This window comes from Hibiscus syriacus, unplaced genomic scaffold (genome assembly GCF_006381635.1).
Source record: "Hibiscus syriacus cultivar Baekdansim isolate YM2019G1 unplaced genomic scaffold, ASM638163v2 tig00013738_pilon, whole genome shotgun sequence".
NCBI lineage: Eukaryota > Viridiplantae > Streptophyta > Magnoliopsida > Malvales > Malvaceae > Hibiscus > Hibiscus syriacus.
The window spans coordinates 88,107-110,340 of NW_024062308.1; the positions used below are offsets into that span (position 1 = coordinate 88,107).

Here is a 22,234-nt window from a genome sequence, read left to right on the forward strand (position 1 = left end):
CAAAGATGGCAGACGAGTTTTAAAGTAAGGAAGATTCGTCCCGAACGTGTCATTGACCTGGGTTTTTGTTTAATGATAAATATGCATTTAGTTTTAAATCCACATTTACATCTTGGGGTTGGCTTGAATTCCTTGGTGTAGAACCAAGATATTATCCCAACCTAGTTAGAGTCTTCTACAACAATGCTTCCTTACAGCACGAGCCTAATAAGACTAATATAATAGGAATTAATACACATGTCATGGGGAAGGATATATATATATCTCCAGAAACTATTGCGGAGGGTTTAGGTGTAGCGAATACAGGGGATTCAGATGAAAATGGTGTAGATTGGTCTACAATTAAACGGGTAACTAGAAATAGCCCAATTCACCTCGATAGAGTCGAGAGTGTTTCACAAAATGCTCACATGGTATATCCGGCCTAGTGGGGGAAAACATTCAACGCTTCGAGACAGCGATTATTGGTGGATAGCAAAGTATAAATCCAAAACGGCTCCAAACATTGCAAAACTCATATTTAATACAATTGTATATATGGTCACAAAGGGAGCAACAATTTCAACTACACTACCATATGGATGTGTCATCACCCATCTGTTGAAGAAGAAGGAAGTGATTTTTCGCATGACGCCCATGTTCGATTAACCCGCAAGATTGACATGGTATTTATTAAAAAAGCGGGATATGATTTTGTTGAAAAACTCGGTTGGAAGCGTGTCAAGGAGGTCGGATTAGATCAAGAGAGGGAGGAAATGGACCCGTTGGCCATGAAGAAGAGCAACCAAGTGGAGACGCAATGATGGAAGAAGCTCCAGTTGCAGAGGATGTCACAATTAAGACCGTGATGGAATACATGGTCAATTTTCGGGAGCATATTGATTCCCTTGTGAGTGGAATGCGATCCGATATTTCATCATTGCAACGTGAAGTCTCCATGTTGCGTAACGAATTACGTCAACGACATCAAATGAGTTAGGTAATTCATTATCTATGTTTCTTAACATTTACACGTTCTGAACTTTATTTTATTTTCTTTTAACAGATGTGGACAACCAAGCGGTCGCAGAAGATGAAGGACGATGAAGATGACGATGATGATGACGATGAAGCTGGTGATGAAGATGATGACGATGATGATGATGATGATGAAGATGATGATCCAAACAAGTATATCGTGTCTGCAACGCCGCCTTCAAGAAAACTTTTAATTTTTGATCTCAATGGTGTCCTTGCCTACATCCCAAGACTGCCGGCAGGTTTTAATTCTATCTTTTGTATCCATTATTTTAACATATAAGCGTAGAACTTTAATCTCATTTTCTTCATGTTGTAGATGTTGTCCTCAGAAGAGGATTATTTGAATTTATGCAATTTTGTGTCGACAATTTGTTGCCCTTTGGTCTTCAAAGATGAGGTTAGAACATGTTTGAGGCAATTGAATTACTGTAGTCAAAATCGTTAATATACATTTGAATGTTAACATTCAAACTTGATTACAATCTCAGGCATAACGTCGACCGTGTACTTGAGAAACTACCTGTATTTTCCGAGCATTTTCTATTCGTGTGGGTAAGATGAATGTCATTACAGTTTGCTGACTTTTCGTTGTCTATGATTCCTACATATTTATGTTCGACTGTTTGTGAACAAGATCAAAAAAAATGCAAAACATACGATTCTGTTACCTACTGTAAAGATCTCAATGATGTTTGGAACGCGTGTCCAGATTTAAACGAGCTAAATACACTTTTGGTCGATGATTCAGCGGAAAAAATGATTTATAATCCGGTAAGTTGCATTTATGCAATATGTTTTTCCAGTTGAACAGGTGTTCAGACATTGATTGTTTTAACAACTTATGTGTTTATATAGAAATACAATTACATATGTCCACATACCTTTGACGCTGCTTCCCATTCGAACGACAAAGCTCTAGGTATGACACAAATTTATTCATGCTTATGCGAATTTAATTTATTGTTAGTAAAATTGCACCTCATTAGTTTGATAATTGAAATTATTTATGTATGTCCTCAGAAAAAGACGAAAACATACGAGAGTATTTGGAAAATTTGTTGAAGGCCTCTAATGTTCCGGACTTCGTTAGAAACAACCCTTTTTCATCGGATTAATTTTGTTTATCGGTACATTATTTGAACATTCTTGTGTATTTATATTTTGGTGTGAATATATTGTGTGTATATTTTCATTAATTATTCCATATTTGCTTCTATGTGTACATATACATTTGAGTGTCTATACTTTTTTAATATATTGTAAAGTATCTATCCTTTTTATAAAAGTGTCTATACTTTTTCCACTGTGGAAAACATTAATTTAAGGTTATCTTTTGAGTGAGTTTTAAGATATTAATTTAGTAATTATAGGCGTCTAATGATTTATTTTTTACGTTACGGTATATATTATTATTAAATTAAAAATTCTTAATATTATTTTATAAAATATCAAACAATCAACTAATTTTTGTACAAATGAAATTATTAAATTAATATTGTAGGTGGAAAACATGAAACATACTTAAAAAAAATTGAAACATAAATTACATATCTTTAAAAAAAGTATCGATCCTTTTTATAAAAGTATGGACACTTTCAACATATTATAATAAATAGGTAAATTTGCAATGCTATCGGTATAAATATACCGGTTTTATGCGCGAATAGGTCTACAACCTATATCGACACTTTTTAATCTTGTGTCGGTACTTTATGTCCAGATTGGAAGAAAAATGTGTCGATACATTGTTAAAAAGTGTCGACATTTACACATCGGAACCCATAATTATAATGTAATAGATAATTTTGTAATATAACCGGTATAAATATACCGGTTTTATGTACGAATAGGTCTACAACCTATATCGACACTTTTTAATATTGTGTCGGTACTTTATGTCCATATTGGAAGAAAAATGTGTCGATACGATTTAAAAAAGTATCGACATTTACACATCGGAACCCAGATTTATAATGTAATAGATAATTTTGTAATATAACCGGTATAAATATACTGATTTTATGAGCGAATAGGTCTACAACCTATATCGACACTTTATAATATTGTGTCGGTACTTTATGTCCAGATTGGAAGAAAAATGTGTCGATACCATTTAAAAAAGTGTCGGTAATTTTAAGTAACGCGGTTTTTCTTCCTTCATTCAAAATATTTATATGTACATACAATAGGAGTCATGTTGATACTTACGATATATTATATGGAGATCGTTGTCATTCCATTCCGTCTTCGAAAAAATCAGTTGATGTAGGCTGTGTGCTTGTACTCAAATTGAGCTTGACTTGAGGACATATTAGTTTGTTATGCCCCTCACCGTTGCAGTACCCACATCGCCTAATTTTCTTCTCGACCTTGTTCTTCGGCACTTCTTTTCGCTTGCGTTGTTTTCGTTGAGGGTCACGAACATTGTTTACTACAATGCTCTGGTTGACTGAATGATTCAAACCAAACGAGTTTTCTAATTCTTCTATTAGTTTTTTCATCTCATCTCTTGCGGTTTTGAAAGACTCGTCTGTCTTTGATGCAATGTAGCATAACCTACTTGACGTTGAACGTAGAGCAGCGAACCTTGCCATTTGCATCACTTCTGGAGACACATTCAAATCAACATAGCTGAGTGCAGAAGCCTTCGCATCATTAGTCCACCTACTTTGAATCAAAGTCCCGGGCAAATATGTGTAGTCCAATTGCTTCAAAATGTGAAGTTGATGGCGACACGGAAGTCCAACGGTCTCGAATTTTTTGCAGGAGCAAATTAGAGTTTTCGTACGAGAATCAAAACTAATTTCAAATTTCCTATTTTTTTTTGCGTACTTTGACAAAATATAATGTTGACATTCATCTGATAAGGACTTAATCTCTGCCTCAATCCGGTACAATGTCTCCCGTATAAGTTCATCTTGGAACACACGAAAAGATTCGCGGGTAAAAATCGCAGCGGCATGGCTTTCAAGGTCGACCAGTTTTGTGATCTGGAAGGGCTTCGTATGGGAACTTAAGTAATCCGCTTTCAACTCGTTCATACGCATTCTACTAATTCCATCTTCAATTGCACGAACAACATCTAAATATGTCTTCTTGTGTTTCAGTGCAATAGCTAGTGAAGCATTCATAGACTCGCACCTTTGTGTTGAGCGAATATTGGCAAAGAAATTACCGGTTAGATATGCTTGTGCCCATAAGTGTCGTGTATTTCCCTTCTCAATCACCCATGGATGCTTTTGGACGTTGAATTCTGAAACAATCGAACGCCATTGAATATCAAATTCCTTGGTTGTCCACCAGTAAGCCATGCATTTTGAGAATGCTGCTGTAAACTTTGGGTCACCAATGTTAGCTTGTGCATTGCGAGAAAGATGCCAAGAACATAATATGTGCTTAGCATAAGGGATAACAGATTTGATAGCCCTCTGCATTGCCCTATCCCCATCGGTTACAATGGAAATAGGTGATTTATTCATCATGGCTTCTAAAAAATTCTGTAGCACCCACTCGAAAGATTGAGACGTCTCGTCAACGATTATGGCAGTGGCAAACACAATTGTGTTATGGTGATGATTGACACCAACAATAGGCATAATTGGTCGACCATACAAATTATCTTTGTACGTTGTGTCGAACGCAATTACATCACCGAAGCATGTGTAATCCGATCTCGATGTAGAATCCGACCAAATAAGATTATACAATGCCCCCGATTCATCTACCGAGTATGTCATAAAAAACCCGGGATCATCATGTTTCTTATAATCAAAGTAGGCAATAAGCGCATTCACATCCCCATCGACGATTTCCTTTGCTTTACCTCTTTGAAGTGCATTGTAGAGGTCTTTATGTGTAAATCCAACATTATGATAGCCCCCTGCCTGATGCGTTAAATAGTTCATTACTTGTGACGTGCCAACACCGACCTCTTTCAATGTTGTTGCCTCATCGATATCAGCCTTACTTACAGCTCTATTAGAACGCATAAATGGTGTCATAGCAGATGTGCACAATGCATGATTATGTTTCTGATCAGACTTACTCATAACCCACTGATCGTTTGTATTTGTTGCTGTAACTACGACTCTAGCCTTACATCCTGTTCTTGTGACTGGCGTATGAGCACGTTGACGATCAACAGTATTGACTTTTGATACTCGAAACCCTTCTTTGGAACAACAAAATTCTTGTGTCTTCACATTCCCTTCCACGTCAAGCCGTGTTGTTCCCTTACGTGCACTAAACCCATGTTCACGTGCGAATCCCTTGTAAAAGTGCCAAGCTTGATCACGTGAACAGAAGAGCTGACCAACCAATCTGTCAGATTCATCAACATTATGTACTTCATGGCATTCCTCGGTTGGCTTAACATTGTCTACATCAGTATTATCCATGGCAAAAATTTTGTTGTGCAAGTTCAGTGCTCCAGGAGTTGATGGAGATGTAAGCAAAGGTTCATTTTGAACATGTTTCAGTCGTGCTGCTTTCAATAGGATGTGGCATTGGTAGTGGTAGTTAAAGGGTGGGTACAACATTAAATTCGCAGTACATATTTAGGTATGTACAATAACTACAAGTATATATTATCATTAAATTTAGGTATGTACAATAACTACATATTTAGGTATGTTTGTTAACTACATATTTAGGTATATACATCTTTTGAGTGAGTTTTAAGATATTAATTTAGTAATTATAGGCGTCTAATGATTTATTTTTTATGTTACGGTATATATTATTATTAAATTAAAAACAAAACATATATATTACATATTTATTATTATCTTTGGTTAATGTTGTTAAATTTAAATTATAAATATTATTTTATAAAATATCAAACAATCAAATAATTTTTTGTGTAAATGAATTATTAAATTAATATTGTAGGTGGAAAACATGAAACACTGTTAAAAAAATTGAAACATAAATTACATACTTTTAAAAAAGTATCGATCCTTTTTATAAAAAGTATGGACACTTTCAATATAATAGGTAAACATATGATGTAATAGGTAGCGCTTATATAATGTAATAGATATCGTTTATATAATGTAATAGGTAGTTGTTATATTGTAAAATATCTATCCTTTTTATAAAAGTGTCCATACTTTTTTCACTGTGGAAAACATTAATTTAAGGTTATCTTTTGAGTGAGTTTTAAGATATTAATTTAGTAATTATAGGCGTCTAATGATTTATTTTTACGTTATGATATATATTATTATAAATTACAAATTCTAAATATTATTTTATAAAATATCAAAACAATCAAATAATTTTTTGTGCAAATAAAATTATTAAATCAAATTACTTTATTCCAACCATGTGACAAGTGTGACAACTCCATCAACTCACAACTCAGCTTTGAACTCAATCAATATTGTCTTTTAGCTTGATGGTTCATAAAGCATGTTACTTGAACAGTATGAATCAATTATGCAATTTTCATGTTCAATTTAACACTGCATTTCAAATTCATTCATATGTAATTGGAGTTTGAATTTAAATTTCAATTTGAGTTTGAATTTCAATATATATTTCGGCTCCACTATAAATATTAGCCCAAGCCAATATGCATGTTATCATTGATTATTCCTAATTTTCATTGTTTTTTTCCAACGTTTAAACGCGAGGGAAATCCCGACCATTGTATTTATTGGTCAACTTTAAAGCGTCAGAAACGTTTCGGGCGTATGATCTGGGTGGTAAACAAATAGCAACTAAAATCATAAGTCCGAAATGCTTATGAGTACCACCCAAATCATAAGTCCGAAATACTTCCGATGCTCATCAAAATCCAAAGCTCATATGGTGCCAAGCAAAGGAAATCAAATTCAAATCTCATATGATGCCAAGCAAAAGGAAATCAAAATCTATAACTTGAGTTTGAACATTGATATGATATGTTCAGTTGTTATCATGTTGGGATTTTCTCGTTTTGATTGCTTGGATAGTTGTTCTCTTGCTTCTTCAAGTGTCCTTAGCTTGTAATTTATAGCTTGGAATGTGTTTGATGTTGTATATATTATTATTAAATTAAAAACAATAAACATATATATTACATATTTTATTATTATCTTTGGTTAATGTTGTTAAATTAAAAATTCTAAATAATATTTTATAAAATATCAAATAATCAAATAATTTTTTGTGCAAATGAAATTATTAAATTAATATTGTAGGTGGAAAACATGAAACACTATTAAAAAAAATTGAAACATAAATTACATAACTTTAAAAGAAGTATCGATCATTTTTATAAAAAGTATGGACACTTTCAATATAATATAATGTAATAGGTAAATTTACAATACTATCGGTATAAATATACCGGTTTACTTATAAAATAAGTAAATATGAGCGCTACCTATTACATTATATAAGTGCTACCTAGTATGTTATTGTACTTTATAATATTTCCGGTTAAATAATATAACATAACCGGTATAAATTTTAACCGGTCAATTGTTTTACCGGTCACGCCGTATATTATTAGTCGTTTTTTAGACGCCGCACCGCAGAACTACCCATTACTTTATATAACAGAGTTTGTTAATGATTTGATGTAGCTGAGTCAGATCTCCAATACTAAGGGGGTGTTTGGTTCAAGGAATGTGGAATTCTCATGGGATGGGAATCCCACATTCCCATGTTTGGTTGGTCGGGAATCTCATTCCCGGTAATGTTTTATTACCAATAGTAGATTTTTTGTGGTATATTACCGGGAATGTCATTACCTCTCTTCCCTTAGGTATTGTAACATTACCGGCGTTTTGGACTAAAATGCCCTTAATTTTTTTATTTTATTTTTCAAAAATATCATTCTTCTATCATTGAATAATAAAAATTCTACGAAGGTTAAATTAAAAATTTATCCTTAAATTATTTTAGATTTACAAAAAAATCTATAATTAAAATTTTATATGAAGTTCAGGGGTTAAAAAATTTTACCCTTTCATTAAACCTTTTTTATATTTTTAATTTTGTAAAAAAATTATATAAATATTATGAATTTAATTTTTTTTTAAAAAATATAAATATTTACAATTTGTATTATTATACAAATATATAATAAGGACAAATTGGTCAAATATATATTCTAATAATCTTTTATTTCTTTAACCAAACACGGTAATTTTACATTCCTGCTAAACCAACCAAACACAAAATACAATATTCCCAGTAATCTTATTCCCTGGTAATCTTTTATTCCCACTGATAATCTTACATTCCGTAAACCAAACGCACCCAAGAAATAATATGGTTACCAAAGGACAACATGCATTTTGCTCCTGCTTCTTCTTCTCCTTCTTTGCCGACCAATCCACGCAATCTTTTACGGATACAGTAGTTAATAAATATCCGGTGGTCTTTGATAAACTTTTTTTTAAATATTATTATTTGATGAAAATCATTTTTAAGGAAAATAAATTCTACCATAAGTAATGTTATTCTATTTTGAAGGTAAAAAATTAAACATATTGTGAGGAAAAAAGAATTTAAGATAGAAAATAGTGTTAAGTTAAGCTGGCAAAAGTGTTTGAATAAATCAATTGAAAAAAAAATTCTTCACATAGTGCAATCGAATAATTATTTATTTAAGTAGGGTGATTGCTACAGTGACCATCATAGATCTTTAGGAACACATGACGACATCTATAGGTCTTCAGGAGCACACGACGATCTATGGAGTTACAATAACAAGGAAAAAAAGAAGAATTACTGTAACAGAAAATACTTTATCGTAAAAAATATTTGACGATCTATGATATAGTTAGTGACCAATAAAGTCATTGTAATAAACATCAAAGTACAAAAATAATTTGAGTAGGGCTACATGGGGAAATGTTTGCCCTATATGGGCGAGGAAGTCAGCTAAGTCATACCGCTTCTGATTTTATTTTTAAATTTTAAGGAAGATTTCATATCTGATTTTCTCATTAAAGAAGTATTAAATTTGGGAAATGGGTGGTTCTCATATAAACCACCATATTTGAAATGAGTGGGTGCCAGACGCATACTCTTGCAGTCTACATAGCTTTTGTCTTCGAGTAGTTTTTTTTGGGTATTGGTTGTTGTTTTTGTCTGGGTTCTACCCGTTCAATTCATAGAAAAACTCGAAGAGTTACGATTTTGTTATCTTCATGTCGAGACTGGGTGACGACGAGTTAAGCTTAGTTCTCAAATGGGTTTATGATCAAAACGACAGGAAATCCTTCTCTCAAGTCTGCAAACAATGGCTGCGGGTGGAAGGTTTATCCCGATTATCCCTTCGGGTTCTTGAGCCCGATCTCCTCCCCAGTTTCATGCCCAGATTCCCAATCTTCTTTCTTTGAAACCCAGATTTTTATCTCCGATCCCCACCTTGAATTCGTGGCCAAAACATGTCCCAGGCTCCGAGTCCTTAACCTTAATCTTAGGAAAGCACTTGAAGAATTTGATGAAGTTGATGGGATTTCCGGCTTTGAAGATGTTGGGAATGATGGGGTTAGCGCTCTGGCTAATGGGTGCCGAAATCTAACGAAAGCTTTGTTGCGAAAGAGAAGAAATGTAGGCAATATTGCTGTTATTTCCCTCGTTAGTTTCTGCAAGAATTTGACCTCTCTGGATTTAGGAAGGTGTAATTTGGTGGATGACCAAGCTGTTGAAGCAATCGGGTGTTCCAATTCCATTCGGGTTTTGAATTTGGAAGCTTGTTCATTGATTACTGACCATGGATTGGCTGCTTTAGCAACTGGGTTCATCCCAAGATCGTTGAAAAAACTGGTCCTTGCTGAGTGTGATCGAATTACTGATTCTGGGGTGTCGATGTTGAAGCACATGTGTTGTTTGGAGGAGCTAAATTTAGCTGAATGCGGGCCAAAGATAACATATTCCGGTGGACTCGCGGTTTCTTCGCTTTTGAGTCTCAAGAAGTTGAATTTGGCTTGGCTGATCAACTTATCGGATGTCACAGTTAATGCAATTGCTAAACATTGTGTGAACTTGGTGGCTATTGATTTAACAGGTTGTGAGTTGGTTACCTGAGTTGGTGTTAGAGCATTCGGGAACCATGAATCACTGGAGTACCTTGTGTTGGCTTCTTGTCACAATATTTGTATGGATGATTTGAATATTGCGGTCAGATGCCAGTCACTGAGGGACATTGTACTCGACAAAGGACTCAGAATGTGGATTCCAATGGCAATGCAAGTGCATATCAGCATGTTTTGTCAATTGCACCGGCGTTGAACGACAACACAAGGGTACTTGAAAAAGCCTTTTGTAGGATAGAATTTGTATCAAACCAAGGTTAGTGCTTCATGATTTTGTCACAAATTATTTAAGAACAAATTTATAAACCTGATATTTTTCACAAGTTCCTTAGCAATATACTTCATCTTCCGTTCTTCATGTTGCCTTTTATGATTATTGGTGAAGGCAAGGTATTGATGTTGTTCAAGATTGTTGGTGGAGGAAGCTGGAGACATCATTCGATGGAAAAGCAAAAGTAGGGTGTTTTGTGATTGGAAATAAAGTACTACCGGACATGATTTCTTATTCAAGTTTCAACCTTTTTTTTCTTCTTCTCTTAATGTTGTGGATGTAAAGGTTTTTGCTTTACTTTTCATTTGAGGATTATGACACATTTTCCTCATACTTTATCTTCCATGTTCATTTAACCAAATAATAAACACAAGTTAATGGTTGACACTTGAAAATGGCGTGTCACTTTCATTCCAATGCCATATTGGTTCTACCAAATAATAAACACTGATTTAGAAGGCCTATTACGTTTGGTAAAGTTTAAACGGAACAATTTAACAACGTTTTACCGAATTTCTTAGGTTAAATTTCCATGCCAAAACAGGGTCAGAAAAAGCAAAGTGATCACTGTAAAAATAATGTTTTGGAATTTTTGGCCCGTTTTGTACCATACTGTTAGGGGTGCACAAAAAATTCGAATATTCGATTTTGCGAAAAAAATATCCGAAATCGGATTTGGGAAAAATCGGTTTTTTTTAACCGGATCGGATTTTTTTAAACCGGTTATTTTAACCGGTTTGGAGAAAAAAACCTAGCCCGGTTTTTTTACCGGATAAAAAACCGGTTTGAAAAAAACCGGTTAAAAAACCGGTTTTTATCCGGAAAAAAAACCGGTTTGGGTTTAAAAAACTAGCCGTTAATATAGCCGTTTGTGACCGTTTTGACCGTTTTTTTCTTTAAAAAATTACCATTTTACCACCCTAAACATGTATAAATAGGTTGGGGATGTATTTGGTTGATTACAACTTTCTCAAATCTTATTACACAACACTTAAACATCTCTCAAATCTTAGTTTTGTAATTTTTTGTTCATCATGAGTAACACGGCTGAATCTTCCGTCGGGGAAAACCTTGAAGTCGTGAGAGTGATCGAACACACTCGAAACAAAGATATTTGGGATCACTACGATTTATGTGAGATGTCAAATGGCTCGAGGAGGGCGCGTTGTAAACTTTATCTAAAGTTTCTTGCATCGGAAGGAAACACAACGTTGAAGAACCATTTGACAAAATCATGCAAGGCACTTCGCTCAAGATCGGATCCTAGTCAATCGAATCTTACACCGCAAGGTGGTGTTTTTGTTTACGACAACGAAAAATTACGAGAAGCGTTTACAAAGTTCGTGATTACAAAAGCATTGCCGTTCGACCACTTTGATGATGAAGATTTCACGACAACAATTCAACAACTAATGCAGCCACGTTATACTCAAGTAAGTCGTACTACCCTTAGAAGAGATGCTATAAAAATGTGGCGTACGGCGATGGAAAAAATGATTTTAGGATTCCAAGAACACCGTTATGGTGTGTCGCTTACATGTGACGTTTGGAGTTCCCCTCATAATACCGGAAATTCTTTTTTAGCCGTTACGTCACATTGGTTAGATCAAGATAATTGGCAAATGATGAAAAGAACAATCACGTTTGAATTATTCGGTGAGCCGCATACCGGTGCTAATTTATTTACACTTTTAAAAAGGGTAATTTGTCTTTATAAATTAGAAAATAAAGTTTTTTCTATATCCTTTGATAATGCATCGAATAATACAAACGCGGTTCCAAGATTGAAAATATTACTTTCACCGATTTTAGACGGTGCGTTTTTTCATACCCATTGCGTTGCACACATAATTAATTTATCCGTGCAAGCCGGTTTGGAGGTTATTGAGCCAATTAGATTAGAATTTAAAACAATGATAAAATCGGTTCTTTGTAACAACAACAAAAGACTAAATGATTATAAACGATTTTGTAAGTCTGTTAATAAAAAAGCTTTGGGTCCTAATTTGGATTGTCCAACTCGTTGGAACTCAACTTGGATGATGATGCATACTGCCTTAAGGCAAAGGGAAATATTGCAAACATTTCACGATCGGCTTTTCGAGAGGGGTCATGTCCCCAACATTTATCCGGATTCGAGTTGGGAAACTATAGCCAAAATAACCGATTTGCTTGAGGTTTTTAAAAATGCAACAACTTTTTTATCCGATGTTTATTACCCTACTAGCCCGTTGGTTCTTAATCAAATATTTTGTTGGCTACCCGACTAAATGACTTTGAATTTGAAACCGAAGTTTTTCAAGAAATTGGCTTTGCAATGAAGGAAAAACTTTTAAAATATTTTAAGGAGATTCCCCCCATTTTTACTTGTGTCGCCGCTTTAAACCCAACGTTAAATGTTGGTGGGGTTGAAACACTAATTGAACAAATTGCGTTTGCTTTTAATCTAACCGATGATGAACCCAACTTTGTCCAAAACCAAATAAATTATTTTAACAAATGTTTTCGAGACATGTTTACAATTTATTTAACTAAATACCGAGTATGTCATAAAAAACCCGAGATCATCATGTTTCTTATAATCAAAGTAGGCAATAAGCGCATTCACATCCCCATCGACGATTTCCTTTGCTTTACCTCTTTGAAGTGCATTGTAGAGGTCTTTATGTGTAAATCCAACATTATGATAGCCCCCTGCCTGATGCGTTAAATAGTTCATTACTTGTGACGTGCCAACACCGACCTCTTTCAATGTTGTTGCCTCATCGATATCAGCCTTACTTACAGCTCTATTAGAACGCATAAATGGTGTCATAGCAGATGTGCACAATGCATGATTATGTTTCTGATCAGACATACTCATAACCCACTGATCGTTTGTATTTGTTGCTGTAACTACGACTCTAGCCTTACATCCTGTTCTTGTGACTGGCGTATGAGCACGTTGACGATCAACAGTATTGACTTTTGATACTCGAAACCCTTCTTTGGAACAACAAAATTCTTGTGTCTTCACATTCCCTTCCACGTCAAGCCGTGTTGTTCCCTTACGTGCACTAAACCCATGTTCCCGTGCGAATCCCTTGTAAAAGTGCCAAGCTTGATCACGTGAACAGAAGAGCTGACCAACCAATCTGTCAGATTCATCAACATTATGTACTTCATGGCATTCCTCGGTTGGCTTAACATTGTCTACATCAGTATTATCCATGGCAAAAATTTTGTTGTGCAAGTTCAGTGCTCCAGGAGTTGATGGAGATGTAAGCAAAGGTTCATTTTGAACATGTTTCAGTCGTGCTGCTTTCAATAGGATGTGGCATTGGTAGTGGTAGTTAAAGGGTGGGTACAACATTAATTCGCAGTACATATTTAGGTATGTACAATAACTACAAGTATATTTATTAAATTTAGGTATGTACAATAACTACATATTTAGGTATGTTTGTTAACTACATATTTAGGTATATACATCTTTTGAGTGAGTTTTAAGATATTAATTTAGTAATTATAGGCGTCTAATGATTTATTTTTTATGTTACGGTATATATTATTATTAAATTAAAAACAATAAACATATATATTACATATTTATTATTATCTTTGGTTAATGTTGTTAAATTTAAATTATAAATATTATTTTATAAAATATCAAAACAATCAAATAATTTTTTGTGTAAATGAAATTATTAAATTAATATTGTAGGTGGAAAACATGAAACACTGTTAAAAAAATTGAAACATAAATTACATAACTTTTAAAAAAAGTATCGATCCTTTTTATAAAAAGTATGGACACTTTCAATATAATAGGTAAACATATGATGTAATAGGTAGCGCTTATATAATGTAATAGATATCGTTTATATAATGTAATAGGTAGTTGTTATATTGTAAAATATCTATCCTTTTTATAAAAGTGTCCATACTTTTTTCACTGTGGAAAACATTAATTTAAGGTTATCTTTTGAGTGAGTTTTAAGATATTAATTTAGTAATTATAGGCGTCTAATGATTTATTTTTTACGTTATGATATATATTATTATTAAATTACAAATTCTAAATATTATTTTATAAAATATCAAAACAATCAAATAATTTTTTGTGCAAATAAAATTATTAAATCAAATTACTTTATTCCAACCATGTGACAAGTGTGACAACTCCATCAACTCACAACTCAGCTTTGAACTCAATCAATATTGTCTTTTAGCTTGATGGTTCATAAAGCATGTTACTTGAACAGTATGAATCAATTATGCAATTTTCATGTTCAATTTAACACTGCATTTCAAATTCATTTCATATGTAATTGGAGTTTGAATTTAAATTTCAATTTGAGTTTGAATTTCAATATATATTTCGGCTCCACTATAAATATTAGCCCAAGCCAATATGCATGTTATCATTGATTATTCCTAATTTTCATTGTTTTTTTCCAACGTTTAAACGCGAGGGAAATCCCGACCATTGTATTTATTGGTCAACTTTAAAGCGTCAGAAACGTTTCGGGCGTATGATCTGGGTGGTAAACAAATAGCAACTAAAATCATAAGTCCGAAATGCTTATGAGTACCACCCAAATCATAAGTCCGAAATACTTCCGATGCTCATCAAAATCCAAAGCTCATATGGTGCCAAGCAAAAGGAAATCAAAATTCAAATCTCATATGATGCCAAGCAAAAGGAAATCAAAATCTATAACTTGAGTTTGAACATTGATATGATATGTTCAGTTGTTATCATGTTGGGATTTTCTCGTTTTTGATTGCTTGGATAGTTGTTCTCTTGCTTCTTCAAGTGTCCTTAGCTTGTAATTTATAGCTTGGAATGTGTTTGATGTTGTATATATTATTATTAAATTAAAAACAATAAACATATATATTACATATTTATTATTATCTTTGGTTAATGTTGTTAAATTAAAAATTCTAAATAATATTTTATAAAATATCAAATAATCAAATAATTTTTTGTGCAAATGAAATTATTAAATTAATATTGTAGGTGGAAAACATGAAACACTATTAAAAAAATTGAAACATAAATTACATAACTTTAAAAGAAGTATCGATCCTTTTTATAAAAAGTATGGACACTTTCAATATAATAGGTAAAAATATGATGTAATAGGTAGCGCTTATATAATGTAATAGGTATCGTTTATATAATGTAATAGGTAGTGGTTATATTGTAAAGTGTCTATCCTTTTTATAAAAGTGTCCATACTTTTTTCACTGTGGAAAACATAAATTTAAAGTTATCTTTTGAGTGAGTTTTAAGATATTAATTTAGTAATTATAGGCGTCTAATGATTTATTTTTTACGTTACGATATATATTATTATTAAATTAAAAATTCTAAATAATATTTTATAAAATATCAAAAATCAAATAATTTTTTGTGCAAATGAAATTATTAAATTAATATTGTAGGTGGAAAACATGAAACACTATTAAAAAAAATTGAAACATAAATTACATAACTTTAAAAGAAGTATCGATCATTTTTATAAAAAGTATGGACACTTTCAATATAATATAATGTAATAGGTAAATTTACAATACTATCGGTATAAATATACCGGTTTACTTATAAAATAAGTAAATATGAGCGCTACCTATTACATTATATAAGTGCTACCTAGTATGTTATTGTACTTTATAATATTTCCGGTTAAATAATATAACATAACCGGTATAAATTTTAACCGGTCAATTGTTTTACCGGTCACGCCGTATATTAGTCGTTTTTTAGACGCCGCACCGCAGAACTACCCATTACTTTATATAACAGAGTTTGTTAATGATTTGATGTAGCTGAGTCAGATCTCCAATACTAAGGGGGTGTTTGGTTCAAGGAATGTGGAATTCTCATGGGATGGGAATCCCACATTCCCATGTTTGGTTGGTCGGGAATCTCATTCCCGGTAATGTTTTATTACCAATAGTAGATTTTTTGTGGTATATTACCGGGAATGTCATTACCTCTCTTCCCTTAGGTATTGTAACATTACCGGCGTTTTGGACTAAAATGCCCTTAATTTTTTTATTTTATTTTTCAAAAATATCATTCTTCTATCATTGAATAATAAAAATTCTACGAAGGTTAAATTAAAAATTTATCCTTAAATTATTTTAGATTTACAAAAAAATCTATAATTAAAATTTTATATGAAGTTCAGGGGTTAAAAAAATTTTACCCTTTCATTAAACCTTTTTTATATTTTTAATTTTGTAAAAAAATTATATAAATATTATGAATTTAATTTTTTTTTAAAAAATATATAAATATTTTACAATTTGTATTATTATACAAATATATAATAAGGACAAATTGGTCAAATATATATTCTAATAATCTTTTATTTCTTTAACCAAACACGGTAATTTTACATTCCTGCTAAACCAACCAAACACAAAATACAATATTCCCAGTAATCTTATTCCCTGGTAATCTTTTATTCCCACTGATAATCTTACATTCCGTAAACCAAACGCACCCAAGAAATAATATGGTTACCAAAGGACAACATGCATTTTGCTCCTGCTTCTTCTTCTCCTTCTTTGCCGACCAATCCACGCAATCTTTTACGGATACAGTAGTTAATAAATATCCGGTGGTCTTTGATAAACTTTTTTTTAAATATTATTATTTGATGAAAATCATTTTTAAGGAAAATAAATTCTACCATAAGTAATGTTATTCTATTTTGAAGGTAAAAAATTAAACATATTGTGAGGAAAAAAGAATTTAAGATAGAAAATAGTGTTAAGTTAAGCTGGCAAAAGTGTTTGAATAAATCAATTGAAAAAAAAATTCTTCACATAGTGCAATCGAATAATTATTTATTTAAGTAGGGTGATTGCTACAGTGACCATCATAGATCTTTAGGAACACATGACGACATCTATAGGTCTTCAGGAGCACACGACGATCTATGGAGTTACAATAACAAGGAAAAAAAGAAGAATTACTGTAACAGAAAATACTTTATCGTAAAAAATATTTGACGATCTATGATATAGTTAGTGACCAATAAAGTCATTGTAATAAACATCAAAGTACAAAAAATAATTTGAGTAGGGCTACATGGGGAAATGTTTGCCCTATATGGGCGAGGAAGTCAGCTAAGTCATACCGCTTCTGATTTTATTTTTAAATTTTAAGGAAGATTTCATATCTGATTTTCTCATTAAAGAAGTATTAAATTTGGGAAATGGGTGGTTCTCATATAAACCACCATATTTGAAATGAGTGGGTGCCAGACGCATACTCTTGCAGTCTACATAGCTTTTGTCTTCGAGTAGTTTTTTTTGGGTATTGGTTGTTGTTTTTGTCTGGGTTCTACCCGTTCAATTCATAGAAAAACTCGAAGAGTTACGATTTTGTTATCTTCATGTCGAGACTGGGTGACGACGAGTTAAGCTTAGTTCTCAAATGGGTTTATGATCAAAACGACAGGAAATCCTTCTCTCAAGTCTGCAAACAATGGCTGCGGGTGGAAGGTTTATCCCGATTATCCCTTCGGGTTCTTGAGCCCGATCTCCTCCCCAGTTTCATGCCCAGATTCCCAAATCTTCTTTCTTTGAAACCCAGATTTTTATCTCCGATCCCCACCTTGAATTCGTGGCCAAAACATGTCCCAGGCTCCGAGTCCTTAACCTTAATCTTAGGAAAGCACTTGAAGAATTTGATGAAGTTGATGGGATTTCCGGCTTTGAAGATGTTGGGAATGATGGGGTTAGCGCTCTGGCTAATGGGTGCCGAAATCTAACGAAAGCTTTGTTGCGAAAGAGAAGAAATGTAGGCAATATTGCTGTTATTTCCCTCGTTAGTTTCTGCAAGAATTTGACCTCTCTGGATTTAGGAAGGTGTAATTTGGTGGATGACCAAGCTGTTGAAGCAATCGGGTGTTCCAATTCCATTCGGGTTTTGAATTTGGAAGCTTGTTCATTGATTACTGACCATGGATTGGCTGTTTTAGCAACTGGGTTCATCTCAAGATCGTTGAAAAAACTGGTCCTTGCTGAGTGTGATCGAATTACTGATTCTGGGGTGTCGATGTTGAAGCACATGTGTTGTTTGGAGGAGCTAAATTTAGCTGAATGCGGGCCAAAGATAACATATTCCGGTGGACTCGCGGTTTCTTCGCTTTTGAGTCTCAAGAAGTTGAATTTGGCTTGGCTGATCAACTTATCGGATGTCACAGTTAATGCAATTGCTAAACATTGTGTGAACTTGGTGGCTATTGATTTAACAGGTTGTGAGTTGGTTACCTGAGTTGGTGTTAGAGCATTCGGGAACCATGAATCACTGGAGTACCTTGTGTTGGCTTCTTGTCACAATATTTGTATGGATGATTTGAATATTGCGGTCAGATGCCAGTCACTGAGGGACATTGTACTCGACAAAGGACTCAGAATGTGGATTCCAATGGCAATGCAAGTGCATATCAGCATGTTTTGTCAATTGCACCGGCGTTGAACGACAACACAAGGGTACTTGAAAAAGCCTTTTGTAGGATAGAATTTGTATCAAACCAAGGTTAGTGCTTCATGATTTTGTCACAAATTATTTAAGAACAAATTTATAAACCTGATATTTTTCACAAGTTCCTTAGCAATATACTCCATCTTCCGTTCTTCATGTTGCCTTTTATGATTATTGGTGAAGGCAAGGTATTGATGTTGTTCAAGATTGTTGGTGGAGGAAGCTGGAGACATCATTCGATGGAAAAGCAAAAGTAGGGTGTTTTGTGATTGGAAATAAAGTACTACCGGACATGATTTCTTATTCAAGTTTCAACCTTTTTTTTCTTCTTCTCTTAATGTTGTGGATGTAAAGGTTTTTCCTTTACTTTTCATTTGAGGATTATGACACATTTTCCTCATACTTTTTCTTCCATGTTCATTTAACCAAATAATAAACACAAGTTAATGGTTGACACTTGAAAATGGCGTGTCACTTTCATTCCAATGCCATATTGGTTCTACCAAATAATAAACACTGATTTAGAAGGCCTATTACGTTTGGTAAAGTTTAAACGGAACAATTTAACAACGTTTTACCGAATTTCTTAGGTTAAATTTCCATGCCAAAACAGGGTCAGAAAAAGCAAAGTGATCACTGTAAAAATAATGTTTTGGAATTTTTGGCCCGTTTTGTGCCATACTGTAATAGGTAAAGGACTAAGACATAAGGCCTCGTATATGCGACCAAGGTCCAAGCTATCAGTTCGTTGTCCAAGGAAGCGCAGAGCAACACTGTGCTTCTCTACCATTTGATAAGAAACCCAAAACAAAACCAAACCCCACATCAGTAAAGCAAATAAAAGATGGGATCATCTTCAACCTTGAGAGCCCTCGGTGCTGTTCTCCACAGATTCACAAATGGGGTTCCCTCGACTTCCTTGATTGTTTCTCGATATGGCCTCTTAAAAAGCAATAGGAAATTATTAGCATCAGTTTCCTCAATTTCATCGTCAACTTCAGTATTGTATCAAGTTAATACTAGCAGCGATGAGCATCAATTACGAAGCATCTCCACTTTTCCTCCTCTCTGCATGGGGAGGCGCTCTTCCAAGATTGCCGGCAGAAAGGTCTCTTTTGTCTTATTTATTAAATTCCCTCTGAATGAATATAGCTTCTTTAGATTTGGATGCTACCTGTTTGATGAAAGTCCTAACAGAAGACAAACTCAATTGTAATTTATGAAATTGAAATAGTTAAATACCACGCGTACTTGTTTTAGCATGGAATTGAAATATGTCTTTACCTCTTATATATGTGGTCAGAAATTCACAATCAATGAAGTGATTTTTACACTAGTGTTCTACTTAATCTCAGGGTACTCAAGATGCAAAGAAGGCTAAAGTTCACTCAAAGATTGGAAAAGAAATTGTATCTGCGTAAGTTGGTAGCTCATAGTCCTTGCTTGATTTTCTACATCAATGCCAAAAAGGAGCATTGAAAATTGATTATATTTGTTAATTGCTGGAAGTTCTTATATCATATTTTACCATTTAGTTATATTACTTTGTCCAGTTTCTATACATTTCTTTATGGAGACTGAATCTCATGAGTTTGATGCTTTATGCACTACAGTATAAAGCGAGGCGGTGCAAATCCAGCATCAAATACAGTTCTTGCAGCTGTAATTGAGAAGGCCAAGGAGCTTGATATACCCAAAGAAATTTTGGAACGCAATATCAAGAGAGCTTTAGAAAAAGGGCAAGAGGCTTACATTGAGAAAGTTTATGAGGTTGACGTCTCTCTATGGTCTACTTTTATTTATAGATTTGTTGCTGTAGTGATAGCCATCGAGGGTATTCTTGTATTTAGATGCTTTGATGGTATACAAGATTGGGTTTTCTTAACTCTTCAATAATACTGCTTCTTTCAGGTATATGGTTATGGTGGAGTTAGCATGGTAGTAGAGGTCTTAACAGATAAAATAACTCGATCAGTTGCAGCTGTTAGGGAGGTAGTCAAGGACTGTGGAGCAAAGATGGCAGATCCTGGTTCCGTTATGTTCAAGTTTAGGCGTGTTCGTGTTGTGAATATTAAATTCACTGATGCTGACAAAGACCAGCTCCTTGATATTGCTTTAGATGCTGGAGCTGAGGATGTTATTGAGCCTCCCATATATGAAGATGATACTGACGAGGATAGATCAGAGAGGTAATGCTCCTTCAGTTTTAAACTGAATTCTTAATTACTTTCTCCTTTTCATACTTACTGCATCTTTTTCGGCTTCTTTTGATTTTCAATTTTTTTAATACAGGGCATAAACTCATTCCATACTTCTCTACATAATTTTAGAGGAATTAATTATTGTTTGCATAAAAAAGTTGAGACTTCGTTCTCTTTTCTGACTGGATATTTTTGATTGTTCTGGACGATAAAAAAATCTGGACATATAATGAAGGATCACGATTCTACTAATACGTTGCACATATCTTGGTTATCAATTATCAAATCTGTATGCTTTAGTAAGTCCACGTATATGGTTGTCAATGATCTGTTACAAATCAATCCCATTTTCTTTTCTCAAACATGTAAGTTGTTTTGCTAGTTGGAGTGGGTAAAGTCTAACATGATTTCTCCATGTAGCTATTACAAGATTGTAAGCTCAGCAGAAAATTATGGAACAATACTTTCAAAGCTACGTGAGGAAGGAATAAATTTTGAAACTGATAATGGTTCTGAGCTGATTCCACTAAGCACCATTGAGGTACTTTTTTCTGTAATGTTGATAAGATCTGTGATCTGCCCTTTGATTTCTTCTAAACCAGGATCTTTTGCCTTGTACATGGCTGATGTTGACCCAACGATGTGCTGAATGCTTACCACACTTGATTTCCTAATCACCTTGTTTCAGCATCTTGCTTATTGCAATGGCGCCGCCATTGATATGTTGGTTTCAGGTGGATGATGAGGCTATGGACTTGAACAAGGAACTTATGTCTAAATTGCTTGAACTTGATGATGTTGACGCGGTTTATACAGACCAGAAGTGATTTATATCTGGACCATTCCAGTTACGGAAATTAAACATGTAGGTGGTGAATAAAATCACAATCTGGGGATTTCCTAGAGGATCTTTATATTCTTCATTTTTGTTGTTTTCAAGTTTCAACCCTCTGATAATAGATGGAAGAAGAAAGGGGCGAGTGTTTTTAACTTGTATAACAATTTAAATAATCTTCTCTTTTATTCTTGTTACTAATTTTAAGGACCTACCATGGGAGAAATCACCATTTTACCTTTTCTGCTAGAACTCTCCCCGTCTCCCGACGTTGGAACTTTTGAAATTTTGGTGACGATTTCCTTCTGTATTTGATGAGTAGTGGTTTTTTTTCTCTGTAATTGGCTTATTTTTCTTGTGTTTTTCTGTTTCTTGTTT

At 33.7% G+C, this 22,234-nt stretch overlaps 1 protein-coding gene and 2 pseudogenes across 1 annotated transcript; all 3 read left to right on the top strand.

The window, feature by feature from the left end:
* Window positions 1–8,997: 8,997 nt before the first annotated feature.
* Window positions 8,998–10,545, top strand: LOC120206382 (annotated as a pseudogene).
* A 7,008-nt stretch (window positions 10,546–17,553) lies between these two features.
* LOC120206383 lies at window positions 17,554–19,260 on the top strand (annotated as a pseudogene).
* A 300-nt stretch (window positions 19,261–19,560) lies between these two features.
* On the top strand, window positions 19,561–22,008 carry LOC120206384 (probable transcriptional regulatory protein At2g25830). Its single transcript, XM_039206055.1, has 6 exons — window positions 19,561–19,928; window positions 20,176–20,237; window positions 20,434–20,590; window positions 20,732–21,009; window positions 21,442–21,562; window positions 21,756–22,008. Exons 1-6 carry the CDS (start codon window positions 19,665–19,667, stop codon window positions 21,846–21,848), a joined length of 975 nt encoding a protein of 324 aa, XP_039061986.1. The 5' UTR covers window positions 19,561–19,664; the 3' UTR covers window positions 21,849–22,008.
* The last annotated feature ends 226 nt before the right edge of the window (window positions 22,009–22,234 follow it).